This window comes from Acipenser ruthenus, chromosome 18 (genome assembly GCF_902713425.1).
Source record: "Acipenser ruthenus chromosome 18, fAciRut3.2 maternal haplotype, whole genome shotgun sequence".
NCBI lineage: Eukaryota > Metazoa > Chordata > Actinopteri > Acipenseriformes > Acipenseridae > Acipenser > Acipenser ruthenus.
The window spans coordinates 30,383,911-30,403,938 of record NC_081206.1 but is presented as its reverse complement, the minus strand read 5'-3'; the positions used below and the strand labels follow the sequence as shown (position 1 = coordinate 30,403,938).

Below are 20,028 nucleotides of genomic sequence, written 5' to 3'. Positions count from 1 at the left end.
CAAGGTACTGTTGCTTCTTCCGACCTCGGAATCGAAACTGTTTGCTAAGTGGCAAGGCCCATATGAGGTGGTGCGGGCAGTAGGAAAAGTTAATTATGAGATTAGGCAGCCCGACCACCGTAGACCCCTCCAAATTTACCATATAAATTTGTTAAAGCCGTGGAGAGAGAGAGAGGCCTTGTTTATTACCCACGATAGCCCCGGCGAGGATTTTGGTCCCGAAGTGGGGCCACTGGGTCAGACCGTTTCGATTACGATGGGGGAACAGTTGCTTCCCCGGCAGAAGGTAGAGCTGAGGTCATTGATTGAGGAATTCGATGATGTTTTTTCTAAGGTGCCCGGTAGGACTAACGTCATCGAACATGCTATTATCACTCCTCCAGGTGTCACTGTTCGGCAGCGGCCGTACCGGATCCCGGAAAGTCAACGGGGGGTCATGCAACGGGAGGTGGATAGTATGCTTGAACTTGGAGTTGTGCAACCTTCCCAGAGCGAGTGGTGCAGTCCAGTGGTAATGGTACCTAAGAAGGACGGCACCACCCGTTTCTGTGTAGATTTTCGGAAGGTCAACGCAGTCTCTAAGTTCGATGCGTACCCCATGCCCCGGGTGGATGAACTCCTTGATCGCCTGGGAGACGCGAGGTACCTGTCAACTCTGGACTTGACAAAGGGATATTGGCAGATCCCATTAACATCCAGCTCTAGGGAGAAAACCGCATTTGCGACCCCAGGGGGCTTGTTTCATTTCCAGACCATGCCTTTTGGGTTGCATGGAGCCCCGGCGACTTTCCAGAGAATGATGGACAAGGTGTTGGCCCCACATCGTCAGTATGCGGCAGCGTATATTGATGACGTGGTAGTGTTTAGCTCCACCTGGAGGGAGCATTTGGTAAGACTCACGGCTGTCCTTCAGTCTCTGAGAGAAGCGGGTCTAACAGCTAATCTGGGGAAATGCGCGTTTGGCAAAACCGAGACTCAATATCTTGGCTTCATTATGGGTAATGGTAGGGTGAAGCCGGTAGCCTCCAAGGTCCAGGCGTTGGTGGACACACCGGTTCCTCGGACCAAGGCCCAGGTGAGATCGCTTTTAGGACTGGCAGGCTATTACCGCCGTTTCATCCCCGAGTATTCCACCATTGTTAGTCCTTTGATCGACCTCACCAAGAAGGGCGCCTCAAATTCTGTGCAGTGGTCAGGGCAGTGTCAGGGAGCGTTTGATAGGATTAAGGAGATTCTGTCCCAGGCCCCTGTGTTGATAGCTCCGGATTTCAGCCGGGAATTCATCCTCCAGACTGACGCTTCTGATGTGGGTCTGGGGGCTGTTTTGTCCCAGGAGATAGACGGAGTGGAGCATCCGGTGCTATACCTTAGTAAGAAAATGGCTCCACGTGAGCGTAACTACTCTGTCATAGAGAAGGAGTGCTTGGCCATTAAATGGGCCATGAACTCGCTTCGCTATTATCTCCTGGGACGACCGTTTACCCTTGTCACAGATCACGCTCCTCTTAAGTGGCTAAGCACGATGAGGGACACGAACGCCCGGATTACTCGGTGGAGTCTGGCGCTGCAACCCTTTAACTTCACTGTTAAACATCGTGCGGGTAAGGAACACCAAAATGCTGACTTTTTCTTGAGGGAGGGGGGCCAATTGGGGAAGTTAGAAGAGGCCGAGTGGGCCTACGGCTCCACTCTGAGGGGGGGGATATGTGACGGGGATGTAATAGGGTCCCGCTGTAATCCGCCCTCCCGATCTCGTGTGGCGTTGCATAGGGCAGCCCGAAGTCGGGGCGAACGACCTGAAAACGATCATACTGGGAGTTCTGGTGTGGTGGGTCGTTTTGCCCTGACGCGGAACCGCTCGGTCGCCGGGCTCACTTTCTGCAATCAGCTGTGCTGTGTTCGCCGGTTGGCTGAGGCGGGGGCATTAGCTGATTGCGGAGGCGGGGTTGGGCAGTATTTAGGCTGCGCGGTTTCTGCATTCGGGCTCTCTGTCCTGGGCTAGCAACAGGAGTTCGCTGGGCTGCTGCGTGTGTGTTGCTACTTACCTCTGCTCATATTCCAGACCCCTGAACAGGCGGCTGCCTGCGTCCCGACTACCTTCTTCCTTCCTGGAGCGTATGTTGGGAAGTATCCGGAAGTCTAATTCTGAGTGCTGAAGTACGCTGCAGCTAGTGTGGGAAGGAGCCAACGGCAGACACAGCGCCACCACCACTAACGTGGCCGTCTAGAGAACGGCAACTACTCTCCTTTGGAGCACTACTTAATTATTGTGTGGGACTGGTTTATTTACTCTTTTTATTTTTAACCCGGTTTTACCATAGTTGGTACTACCGGGGGTTGTTGTGTTTGTTTTGGAATACCTGGTACTCTGCCTGGGTACCGACTGTGGTTTTGGCCCTGCTGTTTTTTTAATAAACTTCTACTCAGTTGCTAGTTGGCGCTGAGGTTTGCCCACAAGTCTCCTGTGTGTGTGACGTCCTTTCTGGTCCTCCCAAAGACAACTCCCACTACCCTCTAACACTATCATATCAAAAAATCTGTTTTTTGCATTTAGAAATAAAGTGGAGCAAACACAGCACAGGAGTAAAGTGCAGTGAATTTGTCCCATATACAGTAGCCACTTGCAAGCCAGGTTTGAGGCGGCTTAGGTCTTTTTTTTGTACTGTAAACGCAGTCGTCCTAGGTCCAGCCCAGGTCCAGCTGTCCTAAAAGTGGTCTGCTCCTTTGGTCTGTTTTTTGCTCTACTGTGAATGTAGCGGTCCTTGAGACGGCTCGCATCTACCACTCCTGGGAAATTCCCCCACTGAGCGTAAAACAGACACAGACAACAGCAACAGTTTGGTTTGTTACTCGGACAACAGAACCAAAATAATATCAAACCACATTTGTCTCTAACAAAACAAATACTAATTAGAAAGACAATTTGTTTACAATTTAAAAATTAAACCCAAGACATTTTGTATGTATTTTATTATTAATAATTAGCAAGCATATTTTATTTGATCTTTTTAAAACAACTAATACAATTCAAGTGTCTTTTCCTGTGACCATGGAGCATCTGCCATCTAATTAGAGTTGCAATGATTATCATGCTTACATTTGAATATGAATCACTATCAACATCTGCTTGTGGGCAGATCAGTGGAGAACCTTGGGGAATGCTTGCAGAGTGCCGATAGAATCTGCTTGCAGAGTGCCTCTGTTTGAAAGAAGACCTAAGCAGCCTTAGATTGTAGATCAGGGGCCATTATGTCCTCAGAATAGGAGTTTACGTTGCCTAATTAAGCAGGAACGTAGAGCAAACATGCTCTCACAGTTAAGACAGTGTCCTGAAAAATAAGTTATCTTTCCTGACTCAGTGAAGGCAAGAAGAAGTTAAAATATCAACAGTTGTAGTTGTGGTGTTTCATAACATTTTAAGTGATAATAAATCTAGATGTAACATTTATAGGTTACATTTAAATGGTTAAGCAAGGGGTAGAAGTTAAAATAATTAGACACTTTAAATAACATTTGTTGATAACAACTGAACATGAAACTAAGTACAATGTTTAAAGTAAACTAATAAGAGTTGCTAAAGGTGTTCTTTATATAAAAACTAGTAGGAACTTTTGAACGTACTGAAACGGAATGAACAGAATATCGACAATGAGATAGTGTTTCCTGGCGGGTATGTTTTAGTAGTAGTTAGTGAATTTGCATAAAAACAGCAGAGAGAAAAAAACACTCAATAGAAGTAAGTAAAAAAAAAAAAAAAGATTATACTGGTAAAAACAGATAATCTCATAATGCAACATTGTATGGAACTGTGTCCTCAGTACAAGCCTAGCTGCATTGTTGAAATAGTCACATGACTTTTTAAACATGTTCCTTTGGAGGTACAAAATGAAGCTTTAAACAAACAACTATGTGTAGGAAGCTACTCTGTACAACAATATTTATGTAAATACGGTAACCATGTAAAACTATGTAGGAAATGCCTTTCACTACTTCCACATACATTTGCTAAAAATGTTTTTGTTCAGCAGCTGCAAAACTTCAAGCCACTTCTCTTTAAAAACGTATGTCGCTGTTCTGTCTGAACAAATCCCACCAAATGAAAAGGACAATTACCTTACATGCTTTCTTGTTTAACAACTAGGCAACTATTTTCTATTATCCTGCACAGCTTACTCACTGTCACAGTAAGCCCCATACCAATAAAGTGCAAGTACAAAAAATGCAAACTTAAAGCAATAACTGTGCAAAGATTTCATGCATGCCTGTTACAGAAAATGCAAGGTTTATGATTGGATGATGCAAGTTTCCTAAAAAGAACTTGGAGAAACATTTAAAAAAAAAAAAAAAAATTATGCATGACATGCATGAAATCCTTCCTTATCCTTGCATCATCCTCGCAGAATTTCTGCCTTATCCTTTTAAGCATTTTATGTACTTGCATGCCTTGCTTGATCCTAGCGTGATCCCTGCTTTTTTATGGGAAGCCACAAGCCACTATACATGACCTCTAAAGCCTTTATCCCTCCAGGCTGTTATAAAATCTTATAGACGCATATCCTTACTTGCATTAAGCTAGAAAAGTAGGTACATTACTTTGATGTACTCAGTGGGTAAGTCACCTAAATTCTAAAGACATAAGAAAAAAAAGGTATGTACCACTTAGATTTTAGTCCAGTTGATGTCCATGTGAACTGTCTTCTATCAGGCAGTCATTTTATTTGCACCCTTTAAAAGATGGTTCAATATCTGAGGTATTGATTACCGGGGTCTGGGAGGAGTCTTATAGCTGTGGGAAAGGAAAGGTCAATGGAAATGTATTACAGAAACATGTTATAATAAATACTAAATAAAATGATAGGGTGGTGTGGCAAAAAACAAATACAAGTCTGCATAAAAATGAGCTTAATCAACTCATTTATACCAAACATAGCATGGACTTCTTAACTATGATTTGAGACCACTGCTAATAATATGTTGCAAAATGCAAACACAGTTGCAGTTAAAGGTATATGCGTTTAAAAGGTAAGATATTCAGCACCAGTCTGGGAATGGAAACACTCTTCTGTCAGACAGCATAAAGTATTTACAGAGTTTTGCAAAGTCCTTATAGTGAAGTAAGGTGTTTATTACATGCAATGCAGGCAGACATTCATTTTAACTCGATGTGTGACCTGGTGCACTTAATAACTAATAAGTTATTGAGTAAACAGTGCTAAACAAACGTACGCTCATGCCGAAATCACCCATGCTTGAAGCCCGCCGGACAGACGATTAAAAGTAGGTGTATTCAGTAAACAGCCGTGCACACAGGTATGTAAACTGCTGTGCGCTGCAAAGGTTAGCGGGAAGGTGCGGCTGCAGTGGCAGAAGCACGGGATCATGTCTCGCGCCAGTCGCGCGCGGGAAACATGCCAAAGGTGAGGTGAGCTGTGCGTTGTGTTAGAACTAAGCACGCACATGCCCTGGCTGGGCTACGAGGGAGCCAAAAAATTAACTTATAGCGCGTTGGTGTAGTCTTTTTGAGTTTCATTCACGTGGCATGTTGAGTTGTGCTGTATGTTTACTAACTGTGCCACAAATGTAATGATTTTTATTTAAAGTTAATTGTCACATACCTGCAGCGGGTATTTAAAACAGGATCAAATGTTTGTTGGGGGCAGTCTCCAGTCTCCAGCCTGTGTGAAGGGAGAGGCTGTCACTGTGAAGAGACCTGTGTGTTTTTTTTTATTTTATTTTTAAAAAGGTAGTGTGTAAACCAAATTGTTTGTGTTTGTTTTGTAACCTGAATATAAAGTGTTTTGTGACTGATAAACAGCTTGGCTGTCCAAGGTGCCTAGTTAAAAAGAATTCACCCAAAGTTTAGTTAGTACTCCATGCAGGAGTTAGGTCTTTGTTTTCATTTTTCTTTTATTTCTGCGATAATAAAAACGGCACGAAAGTGTTTACAAACTTCACTTTCTCACTCGGGGTCTGCTTCAAAACGTGCTTAAAAACGTAACTTTCTCACTGGGTCTGCTTCAAAACGTGCTTAAAAACGTCACTTTCTCACTCAGGGTCTGCTTCAAAAGGGCTACTGAACCTTTAATGCAAGTGAAATCTTTCACATTACCTTACCTACATAAAGATTTAATTTGTGTTTTCCATACCATGGTTGATTGTTTACCACCAGACATCTAAAACGTTTTTAAAGGCTAGACACATAACATCAATACCATTTTATCTTAGGGTAAATAACTGGTAAACACCTGAACCCTGAATTACTTTTTTTTTTTATTTTTATTTTTTTCCATAGTGATCTTCTATAAATAACATTAAACCAGTATGACCTGTAGCCCGGATTGGCTGATAACAGAGAGTAGTTTACTTTTCAGATAAGATCTAGATAACTAAAGGATAAGTAAGACTAAAGGGAAAGGAACACTTCCAGATAAGAAAACACTCGGTACAAAGGTACAAAACCATCGTGCAGTTTGTTTATATAGGGGCAAGTGGACAGACTGAAAAAGCAAGACATTTATGGTCTTGCAGCTATAAGATGTGTGTACGGCTACCACTATTCTATTCCCACCCCAGACCAAGACATTCAATACAGATGCTTACCATGGTAAAGTCGCAGTTTGCCATAATGTCTTAGTTTTTCCCCCAATGGTTTACTGTTGAAAATAACTGCACACATGTATAGCAATTTTACAAAAACAAAAACAAATTCTATAAACTGAATATACAGGGATTAGACAAAAATGAGAAACACTTGCAATATGTAGTACGCACTGTAGCATAAACGGTTGTTCGTCACATGAATGCTTATCTATGCTGTTATGTTTGTAGCAGGTTCTCTTAAGTTTAATCAGGAATGTTGATTATATGGACTGTAGAGATTTCACTGAAGATTTCTTCTCACAGGTAGTAATAACTGAGGTGGCCCAACACGCTGTTGACAGGGTGTCCAAACTCGGTGTATAATATTTCTAAAATTTTGCAGTACACAATAAAAATGATATATATTTTTTTCCTGTATGAAAAGCGTGTTAAATAAATTAATGCATGGCTTTCTGGCGATCAGTATTTTAGATGTATGTTCCTTTTACAATGAATTACTGCTAAGGTGATGCGTATCTTTTGCATTTACAAAACAGAACACAGTTTTTACATGAACCCTGAGGAAGTTTGGGCGTTGCTTTAGTGTTTTCTCTTTTATTATTCAAAGCCGTTACTTCCTTTGTTTTGTTTTTTTTCTTTTAATTTGGCAGTGGTGCAAAGCCTTTGTGATAAACAATGCGTTCCAAAACATTGCAGTTCAAAGGAATGTGTTCTCAAATGTATACCAAACCTTTTCATTATTTTATGGCCTCCGTTTACTAAACATGATAATGTTTAACTGAACTCACAGTCTCGCTGTGAAATTGTTTAAAAACAAGGTAAAACTTCATAACTTTTATGAACTCTTGTGCTATAGGTCTACTGTGTGCAAATGTCACATTCCCCTAAAGGCATGAACAAATAAATAAATAAATAAGGGGATGTGCGTGACCCCCCCTCAAAGAAAAAAATAATCAAACCACTGTAACTTCATAAAGGCGGGGGGGGGGGGGGGGGGGTTCAGTTATTGCTAGTGGAATTTTTAGCAAAATGTTGATCTTGATTTTCTTTCCATTTTTTGTGACTGCATGCAAAATACTATAGCTCCATGCAATAACAGGTTCATGGTTTTTCCCAGTTACACATTTGTGAGGCTAGTTTAATTCAGGGTAGTCTCACAGAGTATAATAACACTACACTCCAGAAGTACACTGTAATGGACATCAGATACTGTACCAATGTTACAGCTTCAAAAGATGCCAACACATTGATCATACTAGAACAGAAGCTGTCGTGCTTTTAAACGATGAGTTTGTTTGTTTAAACCTTATACTGAGGCCAGGAGAGTCTAAAATCGACAGCTTGGACTGGGTGATCAGAATTAGGGGATGTGTAGATGGAACAAACACGTTCTAAATTTGATGAGTTCCCAATCATTTCAAACAGGGATTTGGATGACTGACATGGTTAAGGAATAAAAGGTAATGCCACATGCTGGAATGTGGGTAAACTTGTATAAACGTGCTTTAAAAACGATGTTATATATTTTTCTACTTGGCTAATTCCTGCTTCTATTGAGTGAAGAGAGTGTTTGGCTATTTAGAAGAACTTGAAAATGAATAAAAGCAGCCAGAAATGTGGCGAGGAACCACCTTTTTTTCTGAAAGGGTAGTGATTCACCATGCTAATTCAAATCAGGGTTTACTTTGAGCAGAGTGCCAATTTTGATGCTGCAGTGTGCTGTTTGATGGGATTTAGCTAAAACAGCTAATTACATTTCCTTCCTGACAGATGCCCAGTTTAACATGAGTGTCCAGAAGGGAATGGCATGGCTTCCAATGTGCACTGTCTGCCACTAACCGATTCCAATCAGTTTGGATGTTAATTTGCTACGGGTGCTATAAGCTGTATTCACTGGCTTATATGCTGTCCTAGTTTTTTTTTTGTATTATAATGTCTGTCAAAAAATTACCACTTAACAGTCTTTATGATATAGCTTATTGTTTCAATAATTCAACCAAAATGTGTGTTACAAAGGCCAGTCTTTAAAAGGCACTAAATATGAATCTTGCCATTAATCCATTGCCATAATGTAAGTCTCACATTTTCCTGCATGAAAGACACACCATGCTTAACATGGCGCCTATGTGATTCTAAACAAGTAAATGTTTGCAGCTGTAACGGGCAGGGTTGTGTGATACACTGCCGTTACAGATTCTGTCCTGTCCCCCGTCGGTGAGATGAGATGAGGTTAAAAGCTCTAAAACCATGAATGCAGACGGGCCCGGCTCTTTTGCATTGTGGTCAAGACGCTTGCTTGCAGTGCACAGGGTCGCCGGTTTTCACCCTGCCTCCCCCCTGTTACACAGCTATGACAGTAAAAGGTAATGTCTTATTTTCAGGCTGACGAACTTTCATTTGAAGTGTACATTATGGATTTTAACATTGTTTTATATTTGTTCTAATGGGTGTGCATAGCCCACAGTGCCCCGGGTGTCTAATGGTTATAAAGGAGCCGTGCATCTTAAAGGCAAAAGCAAATCCAAACTTTCTGCCTTTTCCTCTTCTGCATGATGCACCAACAACAAACACGTTTAGAGAATGAATTGCCAAATCTATTCACATAGGAGCGTGCTACCACATGGCGCTTCAAGTGCCTTTTTATTGCTTCCTGCCCTGAATCCTTCCTCCAGAGACATGTCTTACTGATAACTTCTTCATGTTCTGGATAAGGAAAACATCAGGTGCCAGCCCTTTGGATTAGGAGGCAAGGCCCAGGGAGAGCTCTCCTGTTTCCAATTAACACTTACTGTTCTTCTTCCAGTCTTTTGGATGTGTTCGTTTCATACACACATCATCTGTCACCACCTCCGTTCTGCTTTTTCAAGATTTCAGATTTCAGACCACACTAAATTATAATAAATATTGTAATTGACAACGTCACTCTTATCAGTGAGGTGGCCTTCTGTTTTTGAACGTACTTCCACAGTAAGAGTGTTTGTGTATGAAAGCTACAGTTCTTCTGTTTGCTGTTCAGATCCCCAGAATGTCTGCACCTCTAAAGTGATGTCATAGGTAAACAACTATTGTGAGTGGCAAATGCAAACTTCCAACTTTTTTTGTGTAGTACATCCCAATACACATCTGTAGACAATTCTCGACTGTAATACTCCAGTGTTTAAACCTTAATGAAAAAGAAGCAAGCACAATATTGATGTGTTATTTGTTTAATTTGTGTACTATGTATAATATTAAATATACCTTTATAACACATTATATATGTTAATTCTGAAGTGCAGTATGTAGAGATGTATTATTATTATTATTATTATTATTATTATTATTATTATTATTATTATTAATACTACTACTACTACTACTACTACTACTACTACTACTAATAATAATAATAATAATAATAATAATAATAATAATAGCAGGCCTATTCATAATAATGTATTTATGGTGCTTAAATTTTATTAAACTGTATACCATCATGTACCCATATAAAGGAAACATACAGGATGGCATGTTTTCCTTGTACCAACAACTTTATAATAATTGTAAAGGTGCTTTATTTATATCATACAGAACAAACCGTCAAAGGAAATATTTTGGGAACCAGATAAGAAAACGAGAAGGTGGTTTGCTTTAACAAAGCAAGTTCCAAATGCGCGAAGCAGATATTCTTTTACATCGGTGACTAATAGTATGGATAGACGGTTTGCGATTTCTATTTTGTCCCGTATGGTGACCCATAGATGCGCTCTCTTCCTGTTTCCCTTTCACCTGCTGTTATTTGTCAGAAATACCGGTTGTGCACAAACCTTTACAAATGATGGATCAGATTAGTAACATCCAGGTTGTTCCTTGCAGCAGCTCCAATTACCTGAAACCGTTCAGGGTCCACTACAGCCAGGTGAGTCGATATAAGCTCACTTGAAGTGAACCAGTCATTGTCCGTGAATCATCTGTGTGAACCGAGCATCGTTATGAACCCAACCCCCGTTAATGCCTAATTAGAAACTACCCATGATTGCATTCATAATGATCAAAATGAATGTAACGTCGTTCATCTAAACCATCACTGCTTATTTTAACACAGGCTCCCCCTTACTGTAACGTGACTCGCTGGCAGCAGGATGTCCGAATGCTGGTTCATAGATAAATGTACACACAGCCTACAGACTACAGTACATTTCGGGGCTACCAAACATATTTACACAATCTATATTGTATTGCCAATGAAGCTGGGACTCAGCTATTTAAATCCAAAACATTGGATTCCTTTGATTATATACATTCTAAAGATTCAACACACGGTACACTTTTTATTTATTTATTTATTTATTGATTGATTGATTGATTGATTGTAAATTAAAGTGAGTCTTTTGACTTGTATATGGGTATTGAATCGATTAAGGAGGCATACAATTCTGAAAACAGAAAGTCGCGTCGATTCATTTATATATCTAAAATTCCGAAATATGTATATATATATATATATATATATATATATATATATATATATATATATATATATATATATATATATATAATGTTGCTGTACACAGTAAATTGGTACCCCATATTCTTTTACAGCCTGTTGTACAGCATTTATTCTGCATCCTTCTTCATCCAGGCTGCAAACCATTTCTGTGGCTGGATTGTTTTATTTTGTACCAAAAAATAGGGACAACTGAATCAAGTGCACTTAAAAAAAACAACCAGATGCAGCACTTTAATTTTTGAGTTTTCTTAAAGATGGGATTGCTGCTTTACTGATGATCTCGTGATGCCTATATGCACACACTGCATAAAGCTTGCAAATGGGGCTTTAGCTGAACAGGTTCTGGAGTTCAGCATGGGAGTAGATTAGAATAACAAACATCTGTCTGTAGCAGTGGTTTCTAAAAATCCTTCCTCATAAGTAAGCCTCGCAATTAGACTGCAGAGAAATTGGAAGAGTCTTGCTTATAACATAGCAGCTAAACTCCTGTCTTGATTTATCTAATGAGAACTACTGAGACATAATTCACTGTTAAATGTGTATTATTATTATTATTATTATTATTATTATTATTATTATTATTATACTAAGGCACACCTACAGTAAATTAATTCTGAGATATGTCACATCTATTTAAAAAAAAAAAAAAAAAAACATGCCAAAGGTTTTTCAAACCTATCAATCAATCGCTAGTACAATATGTTAAATACTGTAATACCTAAGAAGTGCATACTTTTATTGTTATAAATAGTTGTCAGGACAGTATTTGTTTTAGGTACTGCATTGATGACAACTCTGCACAAGAACATGCTTTACCAGTAAAGCTTGCTCCTCTTCATTTTCCTAAACAATGGTGGCATTAATTACAGTGTACATTCCTGACCCTTTCCTTCAGCTGGAATTGGAAGCATCACACTAGATAGGAAAGGAACAGTGTTGTCCATGTATAATTATAATTGATTTATACATATTTTTATGTATTTTAATAGATTTGTCAAAAAGTGTCAAAACTTCCACAAGGCACTATCAGTTGCATTCTGAAGCATTGCTACAGTACAAAATCAATCAACACATTGTATAATGTGTTATCAGTAGTCATTAAAACAAAAAAAAAGTGCTGATACAGTAAATCCATTGGAAGGTCATTAACATAGAAGCGTGTCAGTTGTTTAAGGTTATTTACTATTGTTTTAGAATGCTTTGAATTATATATAGACACTTATTGCATAGCAGCTTTATTAGCCACAGTATATAGGTCACAAGCTGAGGTGTGTCTTATTAAACTCATAGTAAAACCAGGAATGGATCAAACTGCTATGCAATATATTAATACCACATCTTATACAATGTCTCTTATAAGGTGCTGCTCCAGATAATAATTATATTCAATGCATTTTTCCCTTATACAGAATTTATTGTGTTGAAATGAATAACATATTTAGTAGTGCTGGGAAGAACACAGGATTTTCATGCTCGGATATTCACTCATAATTTATTCGTTCGTTTTCAAATAGTAATAAAACCCATTATATTGCTCAGAACGCAGGCAGGGGCAGGGGGGCGTGGCCCCTGTGTGTGTGCCTTTATTTTACAGCAAGACGTTACACTATGAAACACGTTAAAATAGAAAAATATCCCAGGAGAAAAGAATACGTTGTGTAGGCCTGAATTAACTACAGAACAAAGGATGCCAAATAACTGTAGGACAGCTCCACATTAACAAGGGTGCAAAGTTTTGTTTTTGCAGCCTTCGATATTTACTCACTTTCTTCTTGCTGGTTTCCCTGTCGTGGTGAGCACCATCACGGCTTGTGTAAGCCAGCATTATACTGAAACATTATCGTAGAATCTTTGGTACTGAAAGACTTCCAAAGTGGTGACATCTACCGCTGTTAACACTGCAGGCAGTGTTCCCTGATCAGTGTTGCAGCTGTGTCTAAGCAGTGTATTCACTTTCATCAGGGCAGAGAATCTGTTAGCAGTGATCCATGCCCTGTCAGCCAGAAACACCTCTGGTGGAGGCACACAAAGCCATGTTGACTAAAGGAGCGAGTTCCGAATTACCCTGAAGTGCTGCTTCTAGCCTGCATCAGAAGAAGAAAATCAAAAACCAAACAAAAAATAAACAGGTGTCCTTCACCTCCTGTCTAAGCAGTGCACCTAGTCTGACCAAATCAGCATGAGGTGTGAGAGGTGATGCACACTCCTCCCAACCTTAAAACTGATTCACTTTGTTTGGACCTTTTGAAAGTAAAAAGTCTGTAAAAATAATTCAGATTGAATTCGGTATGTTCATATTGAGAAGGCAGCACCTGCCTATGAACCAGTACATCAATTAATTACATGATCCGCCCTGGTGAACAAAAAAAGAAGACTTATCAGGCAATGCTCCCAGCACAAAGTTTGATGCCTTTATCCTTTACTGCCGTGTGCCACATGGGATTAAAAGCAAACGTCTTTGGGCTTTGTAGATTTCATGGATGCCAAGCTATTTGTGACCTGGGAAAATGTCTTGCAGGCTGTGGCAGGGCAGAAGCCATGCACATGAAGAGTGTGTTTTGTGTGTCTATACGGTTAATAGTATTATGTAAAAATGTGGTTATTGTAAATATTGAATGAAGGACCTGACGCCACTGGAACACACCTACCTGCTGATTAGGATTCCACACCTGGCAATCACACACAGCAGGCAGGCTCTCCCAGGAGCGTCAGGTACTGAATTCATTAATTACAATAAATACACACTATTTGCACTAAACATTTACACAAAAAAAACCCCTTCTTCATGTGCAGGGCTCCTGCTCTGCCACGCAGGGAAACTTCACAATCCAGGCATGGATAGCAGCTTAGTCTGTTAGGCCTCTTGTGGAGCTACCTTCAGATATTGAGGGTTTGGTTACAAATGAGAAATGATCAAATAGGCCTAACTGTATTATAGAAATATACGTTTCTGAATGAGCTACAACAACTCCTGTCCCGACAGGTTAACTTCATTGTAAACCATCCTACAAATGCAAACAATCTTAAAGACAACAAACAGTTATTATGCATAGCCTAACTCAGTAAACACTCTTAATGGTCTTTAAAGTTGATTGTTCACTAGCCAAAGGAATTCCACTTACTATACTACTAGGTCCTGTTTTATATATGAATTGAAGGGCTGAGCAAAAAAAAAATGTGAATCATTGTTTGGAATTTTTAAATTGAACCACCTAGAGACTTAACTTCTGCCTTTGTGAACGTTTTACTTACACAAAGCCAGGTACTGTGTAAAGCTGCGTATTACCATTGCTTTGATAATTACTGTGTTGACTTTACTTAGTGAGACATTCACTGGTCTGTCTATCCAGAGGGCTTGACGTTTTTAGATGCTCACAAACGTAATTATGTATTTTTTTTTTTTACGCGTTTCACAGTACGTCAATTGCGGTTTTTTCAGCAGTTGCTTAAAGAAACGTGTCTGAATAGAAGTGTCATTTAAACAGTTATTGTCGGTAATTTGATGAATGATACATATGAAATATAGGTTTTCCAGTTCAGAGCAGTGTTTGAAAAGAAAACATTACAGTACATGTTCAGTCTTTGTCTTTTCATCGGCCAAGGAATGCCCCAGTTGTAACTGAATGATAAAAGGCATTTGTGCATTTCTTCCACCTACACTCATTTTGAGGGCTTTGACGGGGGTGCGGCACACATACTGTTTACTTACCTCTTCCATCAAAAATATGTTGGTGATTCGCCTCATACTGCATGCTATAAATCAAACTAATCAAATAAAAGTGGATTTACCTGGATTGTTCAAAGCTCTTAAAATCTCTATTTTCTTTATCTTTACCATTTTCTTTATATAAGTACACCCTGTAAGGGGTGCTTTCATGAATAGCCTAGGTTATACTGATATCTCAAAGACTGCAACCTGTCATAATGTGTGTTGAAGATGAAAACTGGATACAGTAAATGGCAGCTTTCTTAGTTTTTTTTCCCCCCTTTTACATATGAAATCCGCTTTGTGACAAAACAAGGAAAACGGATGTTGGATATGTCTGTAAGGGTGCTGAGTGGTGCAGCGCGTCTTTGCACCTTTGTACCACAGGGGATGCTTTGTTTTTGTTCACAATGTGCCCTTTTGAAAGGCTACTAAATAGCACATGTTTGTTTCCTTAAAGTAACCGAACCTGCATGTTTGTGGTCCGAAATGTCTGTGAATGTGCCGTGCAAAAGCAATCGAAATCAAGTACTTGCTGTACAAGTACTGATTGTGTTATTTAATCAAGAAACAGAAAACAGTCCAATTGCTCCTCTGTTGCCATAGGTGATAAAATGTACATAATTGTTTATTTCTGATAAGGTAATTGGTTAACACCATTGATCACAACAGCATCATTATACTGTAGCTTGCTAAAGTTGTTATTTGTTAAAGTAATAACCATTGTGCTTTACCTCTGGTTTTAAAGGGTATAAAACACCTAGTATATGTAGTTAAAGTCGTAACAAGCAGTAGATGGTAGAAAATGTGATAGGATTTTTAGAAATAGTACTAATAGCTGAGAAACATCAAAATCGTCAAGTTGTTTGAAATATAACAGTACATCTAGGTCATTATTTATCACTATTTCGTTCTACAGTATGTGGTGTTACTCCTGCTAAAAATAGTTTGCATTTGTTACACAGCTAATCATCAAAGTGAATCCCCACGATTCATGGATCAAGACATAATTAATGAGTTGATTCGTGAGACGAGCTTGCCGCGGCCAAATCCTTTAAATTTCTCATGTGAAGCAGCCGCCATTCAGAGCTTGTGCTGGAGCAGCTGGGAAGGACATGGGCCGATGCTCCAGTTGACAGGCTGCTGGATTAGATGCAATATCAAAGGCAAGGGGGGAGATTAGGGGTAAGCAAGCAACTGACAGCAGTTTGCAGCAGGGGAGAACAGATGAGAAACAATGGGAGCTGAGAACTTAGAGGGGGATCAGAGGTGAGGAGGCCATGGGAAAAGTGTGGCAGCAATCACTGAAGCACCAGGTTGTCGAGCCTCATGAATAGGACAGGAAATGGGATTTGCTGGGACAGATGTGATGAGAGGTGATGAATACATTAGAGGCGAAAGAGCAAGATGTTCACAAAGGTGGGCAGAATGTGCTTCCCATGAAACTTTGATTTACAAAGTCAATAGCTTGCTCGGAGGGGACAGGAATCCTGTGTGAAAAGTTTTTTTTTTTTTTTCTTGTAGCATGTGGCACGTGGTAGAATGGAGTGGGTGGCCATCATTCGATTTTCCTCTGTATTTCTTTTAGGGGAGATAATGCTGACATATAGCCTAATGCACATGAAATTATTCTTTTTGCAAATCTATCAACGACTAAAGGCTGAATGGCTCAGCTAGATTTAATACCACAAGTGCAATAGACAGGTGGTCAACGCATTTCAAAAAAGGGATCAGCTGCCCCGGGTTCCTTGGTTCAGTTGTGTGTTGACCCTTGGCATCGGAAGGTCGTGACTTTGAAGCTCATCTCTTGTCTGTCGGTCCAGGCTTATTGGAGGCACTGAAGGTTACTGGGTGTGATCTGTACCGGCAGGGGGTCTCCCCTTCTCAAGCATAGGGTAATAGATGCAACCCTTCGTGACCGAGAGAGAAATACAGAGTTCAGCAGCGATTCTGCACCACAAAGACGACTAGTGGCTGCAGATTAGGACCTGGCAGTGGCAGCCAATGGCTGCCTGTAGTAGTAGAGCATTCTGTAGCAACTCAATTGCAGCCACACCCAGTGGGTGTGAAGCAAGGATTTCCCAGAAGGGATACAGAAGGATTTACAGGATTAGGAAAATACATAATTCAGAAAACAATAATGAACCATCCATAATGATATAGGCCACCCAGATTCTGAATAAATATTTTTTTGCATCTACACATTTTTTTTAGATTTGCTTATCCCCGTGAGACAGCACAGAGAATGTTTAATATTTTCCAAATGCTTCTAAAGCGGCTCTCCTTTTTTTCTCTCAGTGAATTCACAATTGATTGTTGTCCATGCGTGTCCTATATCTATATGTCATTTCCCTGTAGTCTTGTGAATTATGGAGAATGTTTCAACAATGCATTTTCTAACGCTCATAAATCATTTATATCATCAGTAATGAGTTAGTTAAATGTTTGCTTCTAAAACTGTTTTCAAGTGTGTCATAGTTCTTAAAATTCCACACAATAGATTTTTTAAGTATTTATTAAATATTGATTTGGTAGAAAAATGCTTAATAAATAATGGGACATACATAAAGGCACCACACTGACAACATCTCATTCTAAACTAATTCAGGTCTTTAAAAGGCCAAAGGCCACTGTTTATAGGTTTATAGTTAAACCAGAACTTGTATTTCTTAATAATAACTACTTGTATCACAATAATGGAGCTTAAGCAGCTGTGCTGTATAAATGTACAGGCTAAACTTATACTTCCATTCATACACTAACTTGCAAGGCTGTTTACAGAGTCGTTGGGTAGAGTTGTACTCTGCCCTAGCCTAATGGCCTGAAGATAATAGGAGTGTGGGACAGTTGAGGAAATTAGCTGAAGGACAGAAGTTTGTGAGCTGGAAAAAGTGCTACATTAGTGTCTCCCAGCATTCTGATTTACTGTAGGGGGGTGGGGCTGGGGAGGAGAGGATCCCCGGGAAACGAGGATCTCCTTGGACCAGTATAGAAAAACAAAAAAAGTATTAGCAAACAGGCTTTCGTCAGTGCCCTACATTGTCCTTTTTACCATGTTCTTTCACAAAGCATTGGAACAAAACAAAACTAGTAATCTTTCCAGAGAAAGGTGTAGTAGTTGTTTCCACAAGATCACCCTTATCTCCCAGTTCTGCAGACTGAGAAATCGGATTATATTTTTGGCATGTCATAATATTTTGATTGTTGAGTGATCTATAAACCTGATACTGAAGGATGATTGAAGATAGATAGAAAATAAGCAGTGGTGACAGGACAAGCCCAGGGTGTTCTAATGCACTGTGTAGCTTTTTTTTCGTGGGTCACCAATAAAGTTTTTTTTTATGTACACCTACAGAAATTAAGTCCTTTTATAGCCAGATGGTCTTTTGAAAGACAAATACAGTTTGGGATTGTCTGTATTAAAAGATAAAAGTACAAATTCGTACCAATCTGCTACATCATTTGGTCAAATACATACAGCCATTATGCTCTATAATCATTTTAGTTATATTCTTTATTGCAAGTGTTGTGTCTTTGCAGGCATTCTAAATGTCACTGCTGGCTGTATACTGATTATACTGAACAATGAAGAGCACTTTCCTAGCTAGTTACTTGTACTCACAGACTGATTTAAAGTCTTAGGTCTTTAAGTTAAAGATAGATGTCCTCCCAACGCAAATCAAAGGCCTTCAGTTTGTAGTCAAAGACATGGAAGGATGTGAGCTAGCATCAATTTCCTGCTCTATTTCAAGTTCATGGTCTAATTTAACACACAGTGGAAGGAAATGTACTAAACCCTCCATCCTTAGGAACTGATGCGTAGCTGGTCATCCACTGCGGATATTTAATACGGATGCACTTTAACTTTGTTAGGGGGAAACCATAACTTAAATGTAGAAAAAGTCTAAAACCTCCATTAGATAAGAATAATGTTTAATATAATGTCAGCATTATCCCATAACCTAAAATGGACAACGTTGTTCGTGCTTCGGTAGTCCCATTCCACTTGTGCAGTTTTTTATTGTGGTCATTGATGTATGAGAATGCAGACCTCAGTTGACAGCTGTCCATGCAGCTGCATGTGCTTCTCCATGACCACCACATGTTGTGTTATGGAGACCAGGGCCTAACAAGGGATGAGGAGATAGCTGCCTTTCTTTTGTGTTTTCATTCGAGGATCCTCTTACACATTTCCATTAAGAGACGTCATCTTGTGCAGTTTGGGCGAGAGGATTGCAAAACAAAGCTGCTCAAACTGTGCAAAATGATTTCTTGTATAATAAGGGACACCTACCTACCTACCTACACACACACAACATACTAACTTCTTATAAACAAGACAAACAAAGACTGTACTCATGATACATTACAAAAATAAAACAAATAGAACTATATGCCATATGTTTTATGCAAGGGGTGATATTTGGGAATTTTGACAAATACCTGACAGTAATTTGTAAATTTTTCATCCATTTTTCATAAAACTGAATAAATTCTGCATTTTTTTTTTTTTTTGGTAATTGCTGATAATTGACGTGCTGTCTAAGAGATTTTCTTTTCCATTTTTTCTATTTCTGCTATCTTGTTGTGCAGTCTGAAGGTTTTTATTTTATTATTATTTAAAAGTTTGAAATATATCTGGACACTGTTATGATAAAGCTTATGTTATATGCAGTGAAGTTTTTATCTGTGCAGGAATTTGGAGACAGAAAACAAAATAAACCTTTCTGTAACCTCAACCGTATTTTTCTATTGCGTTATTTAATGTGTAACTGAAACGCACAACAAAAGTATAAAACCACAGTGAACTGCAAGAGTTCATCCGAAAACGGTATTGATGCATGAAATGTATAGTCTTTTTGTTCTGAGAGCTTGCAATTAAACAGAAAGCATGAACATATTTTATTCATAAAAAGGGCATATGAAAATACCTTCTGTAAAGTATGTACATCGAAACGAGTGTGCATTATCTTTGTATTAACCAATCAATATATTAAATATTGCTTACTGGGCATTAATAACTGATTGTAAATGACAGCATGACAGAGAATGTATTTTCACAGCTGCTTACCCTGTCTGTTAAAGCGTGAAGCAGATACTAGATGATAATTAGACTTTAAGCACCTCAGAACAGGGTTGTTTTTTTTTTAGGTCTTTATTGCACTTTAGGCTCAGGAGCACATTTACTTCAATGTCCTGCTCTTTATAATCTGTATACTAATCTGTATACGCA

General features: G+C 39.3%; 1 protein-coding gene across 1 annotated transcript in view; it reads left to right on the top strand.

Moving 5' to 3' along the window:
* Positions 1-10,314: 10,314 nt before the first annotated feature.
* Positions 10,315-20,028, top strand: part of LOC117428880 (uridine diphosphate glucose pyrophosphatase NUDT14-like) — a 34,473-nt gene continuing 24,759 nt past the window's right edge. Inside the window, exon 1 of the mRNA XM_058991966.1 lies at positions 10,315-10,498. Within this exon, the coding sequence (XP_058847949.1) occupies positions 10,415-10,498 (84 nt within the window). The 5' untranslated portion in view covers positions 10,315-10,414. The remainder of the gene's footprint in view (positions 10,499-20,028) is intronic.